General features: G+C 56.2%; 1 protein-coding gene across 16 annotated transcripts in view; it reads left to right on the top strand.

Annotated features, from left to right (window-relative positions):
• The window catches only part of NCOR2 (nuclear receptor corepressor 2), a 211435-nt gene that overhangs the window by 174481 nt on the left and 19511 nt on the right, over positions 1–17443 (top strand). For 13 of the 16 annotated variants that reach the window (XM_055322397.1, XM_055322399.1, XM_055322406.1 and 10 more), the window contains 9 exons: positions 2758–2878; positions 3780–3936; positions 8217–8381; positions 9170–9309; positions 10031–10133; positions 10368–10472; positions 10787–10890; positions 14561–14711; positions 17189–17329. In XM_055322397.1, the coding sequence (XP_055178372.1) occupies positions 2758–2878; positions 3780–3936; positions 8217–8381; positions 9170–9309; positions 10031–10133; positions 10368–10472; positions 10787–10890; positions 14561–14711; positions 17189–17329 (1187 nt within the window). The remainder of the gene's footprint in view (positions 1–2757; positions 2879–3779; positions 3937–8216; positions 8382–9169; positions 9310–10030; positions 10134–10367; positions 10473–10786; positions 10891–14560; positions 14712–17188; positions 17330–17443) is intronic. The other 3 variants (XM_055322401.1, XM_055322403.1, XM_055322400.1) reach the window with 2 other exon arrangements.

The raw sequence follows: 17443 nt of genomic DNA, 5'->3' as shown, positions 1-17443 counted from the left end.
TTGGCTGGCAATCAGGGTGGGACACAAACACTTCATTTCATATGTGTTATAAAAACATACTTATGCTGATATGAAATGTTACTTTTTAGCTTTAATGTGTATATTTCACGGTAGTTTTGTATTTTTGTACACCTGTCCAATACAAAGTCCAATAGAACATCATTCTTAGAACAGTGCAGTTAATCAATCTCTTGATTTCCTGGCTAGCATATAGTACGTTCTTTATTTTCTTCTCATGACAGCTTTATGGAGCAATAATTCAGCTAGTGTACAATTCAGCTGTTCAAGTGTGCAGTTGAGCGGATTTGAGCCTGTTTAGAGGCGTGCGACCATCACTGCCGTTGAACTCCAGAACGTTTCCGTCACCCCAGAAAAAAAGCCTTTGCCCCTCAGCATCACTCCACGTTCCACCCCCAGCCCCTGGGCTCCACTCACCTCTCTTCCGTCTGCGGATTCTCTTCCGGATGTTTCATATCAATGGATTTGCATAACATGTGGCCTTTTGTGTCTGGCTGCTTTCACTTGGCATCTTGTTCTCAGGGTCCATCCATGGTGTAGCAGGTGTAGCTACTCATTCCTTTTTGTGGTTGAATCACAGTCCACTGTGTGAACAGACCGTGTGTTGGTCATCCTTTTATCCATGTTTGGGTATCTGGGTGCTTTCCTCCCATTGGCTACAATGATGGTGCTGCTGCCATCCTGGTAAACAGGTTTTTCTGTGGGCCTGTGTTCTTGGTTCTCTTGGGCAGACACCCAGGAGTGGGATTGTCAGGTCAGACAGTAACTGTGTTTTGCCTCTTGAGAACTGCCAGACTTCTTCCAAAGCGGCACAGTCATATTCATTTTTAAATTGAAGTTTACAAATGTGGGTTGGTTTAAATGGGTGCTGGAAGGCAGAGGGGAGGGGAGACCGGGTGTGGTGGCTGTTGAGGTAGGGTGGCAGCAGCAGGACCGCTGATGACATGAGTGTTTAGTCCCATTAGGAAGCGTGGGCCCGGAGGCCCAAGTGCAGGGGAGTGGGGAGGGATGGCCGCTACAGGAAAGGCCCTGAAACCCTCAGAGCATGAGCAGGGTGTGGAAGGCTGGAGAGGTGAGGGCGGGAGGGAGAGTGAGCAAGTGGGGAGGACCATAGAGGCCGGCCGAGCGTGGAAAAGTCAGGATGACCTTCCCCTGTGCCCGGCCCTGCCTGCACGCCTTGGGTAGCCCCAGCAGGCAGCACCACGTCTGTCTTTGCTCAGCCAAGCGTGTGGCAGATGCGGGTGGGAGGCAGGTACCCGCAGGACAGCCTGTCATGGCCATGGCTTGGCAGCCCCGCCACCATAGAGAGTGGAGGGCACCTAGGCCCCAAGTCAGGTGTCTGCCCTGCTCCATCCACAGGAAAGAGGCATGTTGTCCTCATCACGGGGGTATGGCACCAGCTGCTGGGTTGCAGAGTGGCTTGAGCCACGTCCTGGTTGTCACAGCTCTAACCTGGAAGGCAGTGGCTATGGCTTACAGTCTACACGTGGAATGACCCAGTATGATCGAAGCACACAACAGGGGTATGCCAACAGGACCTTCTGGCTTGGGGGACCCAGCCTTAGCTTGGCCCTCTGGGTGAATCCCAGCCCATGGCCGATGCCCTCATGTACCCTGTTTGGTCATCTGTGGCATCCTGCAGGCAGACACTGGATCCTGGGTCTCTGTGCTCCTCAAGCACAGCACCAGGTCTGTTGTGTGTTCAGTAAGTACAGATCGCAGGAGAGAGTCAAGAACTAGGCAGGAACCTGGCAGCCCCAGTGGGTGGTTGAGGGTCTGAGGCTGGGGCAGATTGAGCTCCTGCTTTGGAGACCTCATGCCAACTAGGGAGCCAGATGGGATTTGGAGCAAGTTGCTATGCCCAATACTCTGGGATTTCCTTGAAATCCCTGAAGACATCCTGAAGGAAGTGACACCCGTGAACAGCTCAGGAGCCACCCCGCAGGGTAGGCTCTGCCCAGGTGCAGCCCTCAATGGGAGGGACCCTTCCCCTGGTATCTGCTTCGGCCCCACTGTGTGCCCTGTCCTGGTGCCCAGCTCTGCATATCCACAGCAGATGGATGTGACCTCGCTTTGGGGAACCCAGTGCTCACAGGCCCGGTTCAGCTCATGGCCATACTTTTCGCTAATAGGTAGACAGTTTTATTGCTGACCAACCCTTCCACACAAAGCCTGCAGTCTACCTGCTTTAAGCTCTTATGTAAATGATAAGATTCCAGTTAGTGGAGCATTCTGGTTAAGTGGGTAGGTTTCCCAATTCCTGTCCTCTGGTAAGTGGGGTCCACTCAACTCCATGCCCTGGTGCCTGAGCCCCTCACACTCGGGTGATGAATAATCTCTCTGAATCTCTTAAGCTCACCAAACCTTAATCTAGTTGATTCTTTGGCTTTCCCATAGCTTCCAAAGGGCTTTGCATGGTGCAGGCCCGAAGTCTGGGCTTCCCTGGGATTTTGCCTGCTGTGGGCTCTCTCAGAGGAGTGTTTGATCCTGGCCTGGGCCTCTGGGCTGGGGTTGGAACGGATCTCAGCTCCTCATGGAGCCAGCAGAGACCAGAGGAAGGAGGGAGGGAGGAGTCCCCTTCCCCCCTGGTCCCCCACCCAGAGTCCTGGTTGATATCCTCGGCCAGGTGACCCTGGACAGTTGCCTCCCTTCTGGCAGTCCTTCCAGCCCAGTTGTATAGGGCTGGAGCCAGGAGAGGCCAGCTGTGAGCCTATGGGCTGACCCTTGTCTCTCCCTCAGGCTGCTGTCACCGCGGCCCAGCCTCCTCACCCCGACCAGTGATGCCAGGGCCAATGCCTCACCCCAGAAGCCTCTGGACCTGAAGCAGCTGAAGCAGCGGGCAGCTGCCATACCCCCAATTGTGAGTGCCCAGGCACCCCCCTCCCACACCCCAGGACTCCTGCCAAGGAAGGCCACAGCCTCTGTGCCCCCGCCCTTCCCCTCTGGTTCAATAAGGCAGTATATCAGGGCAGGTGCACGGTTCCATGGGGGTGGGGGTGGGCAGCACCTGCAGCTTTCCTCTCCTCAGCTCTTCCCAGCAACCTCCTGTTTACTGGAGAAATCCCCATGGAGATGAGGCAGGAACAGCTCCAGAGAGCTGGCAGTCGTGCAGGGTGGGGCCCTGGGGGAACCAGGGAACTTGTGGCCCACAGGGCTGCCTTCTACCCTTCCAGCAGGGTACCCTTGCTGGCCCTTGGAGCTGGAGTGGCCCTGCCCAACCCTGCCTCCCAAGGGTTCTCCAGAGCTCCCCCAGACCAGGGAAGGCAGGAGATCTCCTGGCTGTCACAGCACCGTGGGGAGAAGGGTGGGGTCCCACCCACCCATTCTGAACATGATGCCCTTTGAGGAGGCCTTCCAGAAGAATCTCCAGGCTACATGGGCAGCCCCTTGGAGGAGCCCTTTCCTCTCTGAGGAAGCGTTCCTGGGCTTCCCAAGTATAGCTGGGGGCTGCGGGCTGAGGGGCTCTCTGAGTGAGGGGCACAGTGTGAGCTAGGCTATACTGGCAGCTCCCAGGGCTGGGTCAATCCCCATCTCTCAGACCCACAGGGTCCTAGAGCCTGGGCTCCCTACTAGGTAGCTGAGATGGGCAGCCACATCCTACACACTTTGTGCAAAGACCTACCTTCCTGTCTCCTAAGCCATGTGCTCTTGGCTACCTCACTGCCATCCATGGCTTTCAGGCTTCTCGTGTGCAGGGGGCCTGGAAGGCTATTCTCGATCTCTGTGGCTCATGAGATATTCATGTCTCCCACTTCTCTCAGCAGGTCACCAAAGTCCACGAGCCCCCCCGGGAGGATGCAGCTCCCCCTGCTCTGCCACCACCACAGCCCTTGCAGCCAGAGAACGACACCCCCCAGCAGCCCAGCAGCAGCCCTCGAGGCAAAAGCAGGAGCCCTGTGCCTCCTACCGACAAGGAGGGTGAGTGTGTGCCTGTGGCCACGGCGGGGAGTAGGGGTATGGCAGAGATGAGGGGTAAGCGGTGTCTATGCGTCCACAGCAGCCATGGCAGACTTGAAGCAGAGAATGGCAGGGCAGGCCAGCTGAAGCAGGCAGGTGGAGGGGAAGAAGGCAGGGCATGGTGGGAACCACAGTGAATCTGAGGACTCCTGCTCTTCCTAACGCAGGCACATACTGGCTTTAGCCAAGTCACCATGGGGCAGAACAGGCCCGCCCCTGTGCTTCCAGGGAAGCCAGAAATCCATGTTCTCACCTGAGATGTGGTTTTTTAATGTTGGAAACTTTAAAACATTTTCAAAAACATTGTATATACACGTACACACGTCTGTGACTCAGGCTCTGATTCCATGTGATTCAGCCCACACATGAGCTTCTAGAATCATGCATAAGGCTCAGGGCCCAGCTGGCAGCAACTCTGGGGCCTGGGCAGGAAGCACTGCCCCCTCGAGGTCTCATCCTGACCTTATTCTAGGCCGAGGTCGCTGGGTTCACTGGGGAGCCCGTGGGGTAATTCCCTGAGCAGCTGTGTTATAGCAAGTGCCCAGGGCGTGCTTTATTTTTCCACGTGAAGCTCAAGGTCAGGAGACAGGCAAGCGGGGTTTCTTGTTCTCTGGATGTTCTGTCTCTGCCTCCCTTTCCCCACTGGACCCAAGAAGTTCCAGGCCTGTGTCCCCAAAGAGGCACCCTCCCAGAGCCTGGCATCCCACATGTGCTGTGTGCATCATGGGTGTCGGGCGCTGGTCCTCCAGAGACTCCCCCACACTGGGCTAACCTAGGCTTCTACTAGCTGCTCTAGGGGTATAAGGGCAACAGGACCCCGGCCCCCTCCCTGAGCAGCACAGTGCCAGTGCCATCTGCACCCCCTTCTTGGGTAGAGCAGCCCTTCTCTAGAAAGCCAGGCTGGCCCTTGGCCACAGGCCTCTTGAAGGGGGGGTGCTGCTTACCTGTGTGAGGACAAAAAGGAAGGCTGTCCCTGAAGGAAGATGGCTCCATGCTTCCCACAAGTGACACAGGCCTGCCAGATATTCCCTGTTTCATCAGCCTGCCCTCTTGCCTCCCTGTGGCCGCTTCCACCTGCTGCAGGAAGTCTCAGACGCCACCCACATGGGTGGCCATGCATCCTGGCCAGCACACAGACTGTCTTGTGGCCACTGGGCCAGGACATTTGTTGAACACCTGCGATGGTCAAGTCCTATGCTAAGCGGTGGGGGTTCAGGAGTGAGCAGGATGAAGTCTTTGATTCAGGGAGCTCTTTCTCTGATTGAGAGGGATATTAAGCCAGGATGCATACAAAGGAAGCGAGATGACTTTAGATTTGTTCATGCAATTAAAATAGAACAAAGCAGGGTGAGGAGGGGTCTCTGTGGAGATAATGAGTCAGTCATGGGAAGAGATAGGGGAAGGGCATTCCAGACAGTGGAAATAGCATGCGCAAAGGCCCTGGGGTAGGGATAAGCTTGGTGTGTTTGGGGAGCTGCCAGAAGGTCGTTGTGGCTGTGGAAAGGGTAAGATGGAGAGTCAAGGAGGGAAATGGGGACCCATGATTGTGTAAAGCCTTGTAGGCCATAGTTTTTGTCTCAGGTGTGGGAGAAGCCTTGTCAGAGGAATTTTAATATGTTTGTGTTATGGGGGATAATCTGATTTTTATTTTGGAAAGATCTCTCTCTCTCTCTCTCTCTCTCTCTGGTCATTGTTGAGGGTAAGGGCTACAGGGAGTCATGGGCAGATGGAGGAGGCCACAGTGCTATTCCTGACCAGCTGTGGTGGCAGCCTGGACTGCAGGGGTGACCATGGAGGTAGGGAGGAAGGGGGAGCACTAGGAGTCTGTTTCAGAGGCAGAGCCTGTGGGGTCTGTGGATGGTCTCATGTGGGGATGAGGGCAGGGCGTGTGCCTTCTCTAAGGACCCTGCCATCCCCCCATACTAGGACCAGGACACCCCGTGGCAGGGATGGGGTTTGCTGGGCGAGAGCGATGTATGGCTCTGGAGGACATTCCAGGCTTGGGGCACCAGCCCAGGGGTTTGCTGTGTAATGATGCCTGGGGCCCAAACAGCTCTGGCCAGTGTCAGATGTGAGCAGGGCTAGACAGCCCGTGGGTGGCTGGGCACCACTCAGGGCCAGCCAGGACCTGCTGGGACAGACCATAGGCCCTGTCCTGGGAGAAAGTGAGCTGCCACCAGTGGTTTCTGAGTCTAGCCAAGGGTTGTGCCTTTTCCTGGAATGGCTCCCCACAGTAGACAGTGCCCCTGGCATCAGGTGCTGTGTGCTTTTCTCATGTGGTCTGGGTTGCTGCTCAGTGCCTGTAGGCACATGTGTGAACTTGACACCCAGCACTACCTCTCTGGTCTCTCAGGAGCCTTCCCTGCTGCCTGGCTCTTGCATGGAGCAGCTCAGCCAAGCCAGTCGCTCAGCTCCCCTGGGGGCCAGCTGGAGGAACAGGTTGTCTCTCCAGGCTCTCGGCCTCCTGCCCAGCCTGGCCCAGCCGCAGATTTCCCTTCCAGCGCTGGAGCCCACCCCCGCCCGGCACAGCCCAAGCTGAGCTACAGAAAGCATCCGAGGTGCACATAGGATCGGGCAGCTGGACAGGCAAGGCCTGGGTGTTCATGGCAGGCCCTGTGGGGGCACCTCTTTGAGGGGCTGTGGAATCCCTCCACTGACTTGTTCTCTGCACCTGTGACCCTCTCTTGTGGGCTGCTCCTTTCACCAGGGCACAGGCCTGGTGGGGGGGGGGGGATGACGACTCAGTCTCTCTTAGGAAAGAGGGAAGATCTGGAGAATGCACGCCTCCACTGCCACCTGCTGTGCCCATAGCAGGCATCACTAATCGATGCTAACACTCTGCTGCCATACCTCGGTGGGCTTTCAGAACCTCCCTTTGTCATCTGGAGGTGGCCCAAGAGATGACACCTGCCTACTATTCCTGTCCCAGGAGTTAGAGAGTTCTGGTGTTTCCAAGTTGTGTCTCCTGCCTGATTTCTCAGCCAGTTCTCAAGGGAGAGGTCCAGAGCTTGGGGCAGATTTCAGTAGAGTGGGAGGCGAGGGGCAGGGGGAAATGCCATGATGGTGGACCTGAGTCCCTGGCCTTCGGTCTACACGGTGTACCTAGACCTGAGAATCTGGGGCCAGTGGTAGTTCATCTTCCTGTGGGCAGGGCATCTAGTGAAGGCTAAGATCACAGTCTATAGCCTGATTGCCCGGGCTCGAAGCTCCCTCCCTTGCCAGCTGTGGGCCTTTGACCAGGTGACCTCAACTCTCCTGGCCTTGGTTTTCCCATCTGTAAAATGGGGATGATGGTAGTTCTGTTTAGGGTGTAGTGAGGATAAACAAGTCGGTGCACACAAGCACTTGGAGAAGTTCTGGCCCATGGGAGGCTCTGGGAGAGTATTACCTTCCTGTCGTGTTTTCTGTAACTACACAGGCCAAGAAGTTGAGCATTCAAATCCTGACTTGGCCAGATGTTTGCTGGTGACCTTACAAAACTCCATTGATGTGTCTGTACCTATTTCTCTCTCTGTATGACAGATCTGGTAACAGTCTCTTTCTCACAAGCCTACTAATAAGCTAAGGAGGCTCCTTGGGTCCACGCTGGTAGGATACTTAGCACAGTGCCTGACACATAGTACATGTTCAACAAATAGGCTGCCATGGTGGTGGTAGTTCTCCAGAGTGGACCCCTGGCCACCCCTCCTGCCAGGGTGTACATACCCCAGAAAGCCTTCATCATTGTGCACAGGCCAACCAGCTTTTTCTAGAGAGAGCTGGACAGTAAACATTTTAGACTTAATGGGCCAGACAGTCTGCTGCAACTGCTTAGCTCTGCCATAGACAATAAATAAATGGGCGGACACAACCATGCTCCAGAACAAGTGTCTGTACAAAAGCAGGCAGCAGGCCCTTTGCTACCGGTTGCCAGCCCCTGCTTTGGAGGTTTGTCCAGGGCCCCTTGCTTGCCTGGCACACTGGAACTGAGAAGCTCCCGAGGATCTCAAGGGCTGCCAAGAACCCCAGCCCAGAGACCCATTCCTGTGCCAGGCAGAATATCACAAGGGCTCAGGGCAGTGCCAGGCTGCAGACTTGGTGGGCTCCCAACATAGACCCCTACTACTCTTGGCCCAGACCCCATTCTCGCCCCAGGCCAGTACTGTGGGCACAGAGGGCCTTGGTTGAGCAGGGGTGGCCAGGGCCGTTGGGTCCCTGAGGGCTGGCCAAGGATGGCTGACTGCCCTGCCTCATCCTCTCAGCAGAGAAGCCTGTGTTCTTCCCGGCCTTTGCACCCGAGGGCCAGAAGCTGCCCACGGAGGCCCCATGCTGGACGTCAGGCCTGCCCTTCCCTGTGCCCCCTCGTGAGGTGATCAAGGCCTCCCCGCACACCCCTGACCCTTCGGCCTTCTCCTACGCCCCACCTGGTGAGTAGCTTGGCCCACACGTGGGCTCTTCAGCTGCCATGCTGAGTCAGCCAGCACAGTCATTGGGTGCCAACTATTTGCACTGGTTTTGAACTGCATGTAAAAGGATCTTAGAGTGTGATGGGAACCAACGAGAGAGATGGTTTTGTCTGTGAAAGAAAAGATCTGTTGAGATTTGAGAAATTTGCAGGACTAGGATTGAAGCCACTGGCAATAGGGAGCCATAGGAGGTGCTTGAGCTGGTGAGGGGTAGCCCAAGAGTGGGGGGGCTCTGTCTTCTACCAGTGACATAGAGCTAAAGAATGGATACATGGAAAGAAAAGCCTGGGGAGACCACAAGCACCAGGTCAGATGAAACTGAAAGCTGAGTCAGAGATTAAGACTTTCTGGGAGCAGTGGAGAGCCATGGAAGGTTCACAGCAGCGGGGAGGATGTGAACCAGAAGACTTGTCAGAAAGATCCCTTTGGTTCCTGGGAAGGAAATGGGTAGTGGCTGAGGCAGGGCAGAGGTAGGGTAGTGGGTAAAGTGGGAACAGGGAGACCAATTAAAGGGTCTGGGCCAGAGGTAAGGGGCTTGGGCCAGGGACCAAGCTATTACAGGGTGGAGGGAGGCTTCCGAGTGTGGCATCTGAACCAAAGACACAGCAGCTCATCAGGACAGAGATGGGAGGAGCAGCAGAGGGGCATGTGTGGACAGGAAGCTGCCTGGGGGGTGGGGGTGGGGGTCCTGTCTGGCAGGGGCATGACCGTTGCTGGGGCCCCATGATGGACACATGTGTGCCCTACAGGTCACCCACTGCCTCTGGGCCTCCACGACAGTGTCCGGCCCGTCCTGCCACGCCCACCCACCATCTCCAACCCGCCGCCCCTCATCTCCTCTACTAAGCACCCCAGCGTCCTTGAGAGGCAGATGAGTGCTATCTCCCAGGTGAGGCGGGAGGGTTAGCACCCCCACCCCCCAGGAGCATCTGTGTGGCCTGTTGCCCAGAGAATAGCCCCTTCCTCTTTTAGGGGTTCAGTCTTTCCATCTATAAAGTGGGGGGGCATTGGAAGCAATGATAGCCAGGAGGGAACTGGGCCCTCAAGGGGCCAGGGTCACCTCTCTGCCCGGCACTGCTGGAGTGTGAGCTGGCTGGAGCTTGCCCCTGGCACTTAGGACCTTGGGACTCTGGGGTAGTCAAGAGCATGGGCTGTACAGCCAGACTGTGTAGCCTTGGGCAAGTTACAGAATCTTTCTGTGCCTCGGTTTCTGCTCTGTGAAATTGAAGATTGAATGCACTAGACACACAGCATGTGGTGAGCCTGTCTGGAACTACCTGCCCCTTCGCCCCCCTGACCTATCCACCTGTGTGGTGAGGGATGGGGGCGAAGTATCCACTCTGTCCAAGACCACATGTATGCACCATTTCCTTTAAACCATACCAGGTCATGATGGCCACTTCACAGGTGAGGGGATCCAGGCTCAGGAGAGCCAGGGACTTGTCCATGATCACTCAGCTGAGCAGCTCCTCTGACCTGCATGTGATTCTGAGGTTCCCCTCCTCTTAGGCTCTTGTGGAAGGGGATGTCAGGGCACTCTGGCTGGGCTTGGGCATGTGGTGGAGGGACTGAGGGGGCCCCTGTGACCCCAGGACCTCTGCCCCTCACAGGGAATGTCAGTGCAGCTCCATGTCCCATACTCCGAGCACGCCAAGGCTCCTGTGGGCCCCATCACCATGGGGCTGCCCCTCGCCATGGACCCCAAGAAGCTGGGTAAGGATCTGGGCCCTCTACCTGGATGGCCCAGGCTTGGCTTTAGCTGTCCGTATTGGGGGCATGAGGGAAGGCAGCTTGGCCCCTGGGACTGTGGCCTGAACTTGAGGGGAGGGTGGCACTCCAAATCCCCGGCACTGCTGGACCTCAGCCCCCGGGTAGGATTAGGTGGGGGCCCTCCCTCCAAGTCTGTACCCTAGTGGCATGTGGCTCACTGCTCTTGCCCATCCCCAGCGCCCTTCAGCGGAGTGAAGCAGGAGCAGCTGTCCCCACGGGGCCAGGCTGGGCCACCGGAGAGCCTGGGGGTACCCACAGCCCAGGAGACGTCTGTGCTGAGAGGTGAGGGCATGAGGGGTGGGCATGAGGCCTGGAGTCTGCCCTACATCCCCAACAGCTGCCCCTCAGCTCTTTGGAGAAAGGTTGAGGCAGGAACAGGATCTTTTATCCAGAATCTGCTGAATACCGTCAGTTCCCAGAGGGTCCCAAAGCTTCTCTTCATAATTGTTCACCCATTTAGGGGCATGGGGTCTTCTGCACCGAGACACCAAGGGGGTCTTGCGGGTCACCAGGAGCACGGTCAGGGTGGCTTTTAGGACTGGGACCTGAGAAGGGGCTGCAGACACCCTTTATGCCCTGTGTCTCTTGTCTTTTAGGGACGTCCCTGGGCTCGGTTCCAGGAGGAAGTATCACCAAGGGCATTCCCAGCACGCGGGTGCCTCCTGAGAGCCCCATCACGTACCGCGGCTCCATCACCCACGTAGGTGTCCTGGGCCACTGCTTGAGGGCTGGGGGAGGCCCAGCAGGCAGCATCTCCAGACGCTGCCCTGACCGCAGGCAGAGCAGTGGGCTAGCCCATCTCTTCCCTCTGGCATCACTTTGTGGTACCTGTCCTGGTGGATGGGGTGATGTCCTGGGGATGGCAACTCATGGTCATTTCTCTTGTGTACTCGGAGCCAGCACTTGAAGTGCTGAACAAAACACAAAACTCACTACTCCCAAGGAGCTGGCAGGGTAGCAGAGGGCAGTAGACAGGGGGAAAACTGCACAGATGGCTTCAGGGTACCCAGGGCTTCAAATTTAGTAAAATACTGAGATTAAGAATGCTTGGGGCCAGCTCTGCCACACAGGTTAGTGGGGAGACTTGTGGAGGATGAGCCCCACAGGCATCTCAGGGAACAACATTCCCGGTTCGGGGAACAGCATATGGGAGTGTCTCCGGCTTGCACAAGGATCAGTGAGAGGCTGTGGTGTCTGGAGCATGAGCAGAGGCTCCTTGGGGTGTCGGGGTGTCAGTAGGCAGGTGCTCTGCACTTGGGCCACACTGTGGCCCATCATGTGCTGTCATTATCCTCCCCTTTTGTGACTTAAGTCCCAGAAAACAAAGAGGTTTGCTCTTGTGCCAGCCTTGACCTTGTGATGTTGGCAGCCTGAAGGCTAGAGGCAAGCATTCTAGCCCTACTTACCTCTGCAACAGGGAGTGCCTAACCACATCTGCCCCGTCCCTGTCCCCAGGTTTGCAGAGGGAGCTGATTGGAAGGCCCTGCGGTGTTAGGGTTGGAGGATCAGTTCTCCACTTGACAGAGGTCGGGGTGGGGGAGGGGTGTGGAGTGGGGCCTCCCCGGGCCCCTGGGATCATTTAACCCTCTCCTCCCTGGCTAGCAAGCAGGAAGTGGGGTCCTGAGCAGCCTGGGCTTTCTTTTCCTTTCCCTTCTACCCAGCTCCAGACAAGACACTTTACACTGGCACAGAGTCCATGCTATTGCAGCTCATTTTAGAGATAAGAAGAGCGAAGCTCAGAGATTAGACCCGAGGTCACATAGCTAGTAAGTAATGGACTCAGTTTTGTGCCAAATGCATCTGGCTCTCGAATGCCATGTCAGAGGGCGAGGAGCTAAGACACAGATGCGTGCGTGCCCAGAAGTATATGCTCAGACATACTTGCATACAGAGACAGGCACACACATGGATATGATGCAGGTGCACTCACATGTACAGGGCATATGGACAAACAGACACATGGGCTCACCGCCACAAAGACACATGGACAGGAGCAGTCACGCACGCACAGCACACCCTGCCCCACCCACACGCACGTTTGTGGTGGAGCTTCAGGCCATAGGCTGGCCTGTAGTGAGGTGTGTTTGAGCCCAGTGGCCTCAGATCACACCACAGAGGAGAAAGCTGTAGATTTTGAAATAATAGGCTTTGGGAGGCAGCTTCGCTGAGTGCAAAGAACAGGTACCTGGGGCAAAAGTCAGGCCAGGGTGTTCAGGTCTCAGCTGTGCCGCACACTTGCTGAAGCAGGGAGCAGTCTTCCTGCCTCGGTTTCCCCTCTAGTAAAAGTCCTCACTGTTTCTTTTCTTGTGGAGTTTCTTTTCTTGTGATTGAATGGTTGACATGTGCAGGCCCTAGACACCAGTCCACCCCAGGTTTCCAGGCAACTGTGACCCACACCATCTCAGTCACTTGCACCCCTTCGATTGTCTTTGGCGCAGAGGGTGGCAGCTGCCCAAATGCATGAGAGTCAGACTTTCCCACAGCCTGGCCACCGGGTGGTGATGAAATCATGCCCGGACCACACACGTGTGCAGACAGACGCATACATCTGCAACCCCAGCGGGCACTGGCAGGCAGGGACCGTGATATTCCCCCCGGAGGCTCCAGGAAGACCCAGCACTGTGCTCCCCCAGTGTGACCCCCACCCTGGGAGTGATGCTCGCTGGGGCCCACCCTATGAGGCTGCAAGCTCTTGTCCCTGAAACAGGCCTCAGGCAAACAGTGTCCACACTCACACGAGTCTGTCCAGTGTATTGTCCCCAGGGGCAGGGTCTGCAGTCCTTCAGGTTTCTGTCCTCTGTTGGAGTAGGAGAGCACCTGTAAACAGTGTAGCCTGAGGACACGGACCACCTTCAGCCCCAGCAGGAGAGCCCCTCCCCGTCATCCCCTGTGCTATTTGGTAAGCCACTACTCTCCGCAGTGTGTACCCCATTCTGACAACACCCAGTGCTGGTATCAGCTGCCTCCAGAGGGGATGTCACTGCCGTGTGCTCCTATTTTGCCCCTGGACTGCCGCCCAGTGATCGCCTGTTTACACTACAGTGTGCACAGTCATTTCAGAGTGTGGCAGGAAGACCCTAGCTAGAGCATTTGCGGTGTGAAGTTGCAGGGAACCCGTGTGCATTTAGAGGCTCTTGCTGTTATCCTTGCAAATCAAGGTCTGCAGCAAAAGCCCAAGGAGTTGCCAGTTGTTGCCCTTCCCCCCCAGGGGGATGTTTCTCAGCAGAGGAGTTCCCATGGGGAGACTGGTTGGGCTTCACTGGTCCAGGGTTTGGCACACAGTAGGACCCCACATCTGTGAAAAGGGACAGCTTATCTGTGCCAAGTCCCTTTGAGAATTGCACATGCAGAGATTATTTCCATTCTGTAGATGTACAGATGTCCAGGCTCAGAGAGGCAGAGTGACTTGACAGAAGTCACACAGCAACTCCCTGGTAAAGCCACTGTTTGCCATCCAGCCATCTGACTCCACACTCTGTTCTGATCCCTGCGCTCGTGTTCTTGAAAGTTGCCCAAGGCAGGATGCTACTCCACATGGCTGCTTTCTCTCTGCTTGAATACCTCCCCTTGTGGGGAGCCCACACTCCCTTAAGGCGGTGGTTCTCCACTGAGGGTAGTTTTGCCTCCTGGGGGACATTAGGCAATGTCTAAGGACATTTTTGATGGTCACACTTTGGGAAGGGGGCAGATTGGGGTGCACAGTGCAGCTCTGACGTCCAGTGGGTGCAGGCCAGGGATGCCACTAAACATCCTGCGATGCCTAGGACAGCGCCCTACAACAAAGAATCAACTGGCCCCACATGGCATAGTGTCGAGGGGGAGAAACCCTGGTTTGGGGAAGTGGGGGTGTGTGGTACACATTCACAGGCATAGCACGGGAGCCAAATAAGCAGGGGTGAGTAGTGAAACGTTAGGGCTCTGAGGACAGGCAGGAATGAACCGACTCCAGAGCTGCACTGCCTGGGTTCCAGTTTTGCCCCTGGATGAAGTCACCTAACCATTAAGTGCCTCAGTTTCCCCCTCTGAAACAGGCATAACAATAGCCTTAGGGTGATTGCCAGGATTAAATTAGTTAATATATATAAGGTGCTCCTAGTGGTTCCCGTGACACTGTGGGCACTCTGTAAGTTGCGACATGCTGGTGTCCTGTGTGGTTACGGTCCACTGGGCCTGGTCTCCCCCCCCCTCTGAAGCAGCACATGTATGAACACATGTGCACTGGTAGAGCTGGCACGTGTGAGCATGTGTGTGTGTGTGTGTGGATGTGGAGGTACACGTGTATGTAAGCTGGTCACACCCACGTCGTGCTTGGGGAGTGTTGGGGTCCCCGGGTGGAGCCTGCTGGGTGCTCACCCCTTCTGTGCCTCCAGGGCACTCCAGCCGATGTCCTGTATAAAGGCACCATCACCAGGATCATCGGTGAAGACAGCCCCAGTCGCCTGGACCGCAGCCGGGAGGACAGCCTGCCTAAGGGCCACGTCATCTACGAGGGCAAGAAGGGCCACGTCTTGTCCTACGAGGGTGAGTCCATCCTAGTGTTCCCAGCCTCAAGGAGCTGGCGGTGGCAGCCTGGGGCCAGCAAGGCCTGTGCCTTCCTCCTTCCCATCCACAGGAGTCTTCAGTGCCCAGAAAGAATCTTTAGTTGGAGGGCTGATGGGGGCATGGGAGGACAGTTGGCCACACATCCACGTGGTATATTAGGTGGGGACACAGCAGATGAAGCCCCCCTCAGAGAGCTCAGGACACCCACATGTGACTCAAATAGGAAGTCACCTTGTGAACGCTATGAGTCACAAAAATCTGTTCCTGCAGCATAGCTTGTCCCCAGGACCCCAAGCTCTGGTGTTTCTGGAGTTGGTCAAAAGAGGAGGGTCTAGAAAAACAACGTCAGGGTAAAAGGCAGCCAGATGTGTTTGGAAACACAGATCTAGGGAGTTTGTGCCCCTCCCATCGGCCTAGGTGGTCAGGAACCAGGCATATTGTCTGGCGAAGCATGTTGTCACTATTTTATGGATCTACAGGGGCAGCCAGTGGTCCTTCTGTGTGGCCACCCTTGTGGCCCCTTGAGAGACCAGATCCCCTTGGGATCAGGGGAGGAGGATGTTTGGCCCCTTGAGGTAGCTTCACAGGGAGCCAGGGCTGGGTGACAGGCAGCATGAAGCATGAGAGAGAGGTGGTGACCTCTTTGTCCCTGCAGGCATGTAAGCCAGTGGCAGGCAAGGGTTGGCTTGCCTTTCACCTCCGCTTGGTTATTTACAATTTAGGAGACAAACTTGTGGCCAGCTGTGCTAGAAGCATAGTGGCAGAACTGAGGCCCAGAGAGCAGAAGCCCAGCACTTCCTGCAAATGGTGTGCTGAATAGCCCGTGGGTGGCTACCAGGGTGACGACCAGAGTGACCCTCCACTTCCCCCTGTCTCTCACCCCCTCTCCTTTCCCGGGTTCAGGTTCCATAACCAAGGAGCCCTGCATGGAGGGAGTTAGGGGAGCACAGAGCCAGGATGTGGGTTTTCCAGCATCCCTGGACACCCAGGGCTGTGAAGTGACACATAACTAATGGGCAGGCACCCTCTCAGCAGCTGGCCCTAAATTGCTTCTCTTCTGGTGAGTGGGCATCGGCCTGTGCCCACTTGCTCCCTCAGTCCTGGTACCAGGTGGCAGAGGGACAGGCCAGCGGCTATATCTTGGGCACCAGCATCAGTACGTGGCTAAGGGGACCTGCAAGCCGAGGCGGACAGGCTGGGAGAGTGCCACCTCGGCTCCGGTCCCCACGCCCCTTCTGGAGCCCCTCTGGTTGTCTGGTTACCATCTAGGAAGTGCATTTGCACCAGGGCTTTTCATCTTTCCTAGGCTACCTGGAGCCAGGTGGCCCGGAGAGCACAGGCCAGGTGGAAGGCAGCAGGGGTGTGGAGCCCTGGCAGCCCAGATAGCGACTGTTGTCACCCTGTATGGATGTGAGCCCATCAGCTAGATTTCTCATCTCTCCATATATATATATATATATATATTTTATTTTGATCTGAAGTCTTTGTTTAAACATCAACAATTAATTCTGAAAAAAATTGAGAGCAGTAGCCCAGTCTATCTATAGGCCACCGATGTGTAACCTGTGGAGTGGATCCCATAAAGTAACAGGAGGAAGAGGACCTGTTCTCTTTGAGGGGCAAGACTGAAGTTCTGGGAAGCTTACTTCTGATGCCCTGGACTCTGCTGCTCTGGGGAGGAGAGGCCCCTGGACGAGCCCTAGCCTGCTGGGCAAAGCCCTCCTCTGCTCAGGGTGTCCCTCCCAGCTTTCAGACCCTCAGCCAGTCTGGGGGACTAGGGGTCCAGCCAGAGGTCTCTGGCCCCAGGGGGTTCATCCTGGCTTAGCAAGGCCACATATGCTATGGGCAGCCAGCCCCCCGCCCCCGCCAGATGTACACTATCCTCATGTAGACTTGTTATAACACCCATGCGTGTGTGTGCTCATATATGCACATGGACACAGGCATGTGGGTATATTTGCGCTTTGTTCTCAGCGGCTCAGCATGTGTGCATGTGTGCACATGTTCACACATGCACGCTCACACACTCCCACATGCAATGCTAATGCATAAGTGGTCATGCATATCCTGTATGTTCATACTCTGCTGCTGGATCTCTGCTCGCATACACATGTGCACTCATGTTCCTGCCACAAGTCAGCACCCCTGTGAGGCTGTTTGAATAGAGGCTTATATGGCTGCCGGTGGTCAGAGGCACACACATGAACAGTGGGTTGGGGTTCAGGGAGCAGGAAGCCTTTCTATCTGTTAAATCCCTTGGACTTGAGAGAGACTGCTGGGTGGGGCCCTGTCGTCAGGCCTCAGCTGGACTACAGGCTGTGGGTTCCCTCAGGAGGGCCCAGCAGGACCCTGTGACTGCCATTGACCTCTGTCCCCAGGCCCCAGTTGGTTTGCTGGTCTTGGGCCCTGTGCACCAGACCTGCAGCCCCTCGCCATGAGCATGGTCTGGTTTCCAGGTGGCATGTCGGTGTCCCAATGCTCCAAGGAGGATGGCAGGAGCAGCTCAGGACCTCCCCACGAAACCGCTGCCCCCAAGCGCACCTACGACATGATGGAGGGCCGTGTCAGCAGGGCCATCTCCTCAGCCAGCATTGAAGGTGGGTGCCCTGCCTGGCTCCCTACTCCAGCTGAACAATGCCAGGGGGCCCAGGACCTGCCCTGTGGGGCTTCCCAGCTCATTGGGTCATAGCAGCAAAGAGAATTTGTCTGTC

Source organism: Nyctereutes procyonoides, unplaced genomic scaffold (assembly GCF_905146905.1).
Source record: "Nyctereutes procyonoides isolate TBG_1078 unplaced genomic scaffold, NYPRO_anot_genome, whole genome shotgun sequence".
Lineage (NCBI taxonomy): Eukaryota > Metazoa > Chordata > Mammalia > Carnivora > Canidae > Nyctereutes > Nyctereutes procyonoides.
The sequence above is the reverse complement of the archived record's forward strand: the minus strand, read 5'-3'. Positions and strand labels throughout refer to the sequence as shown.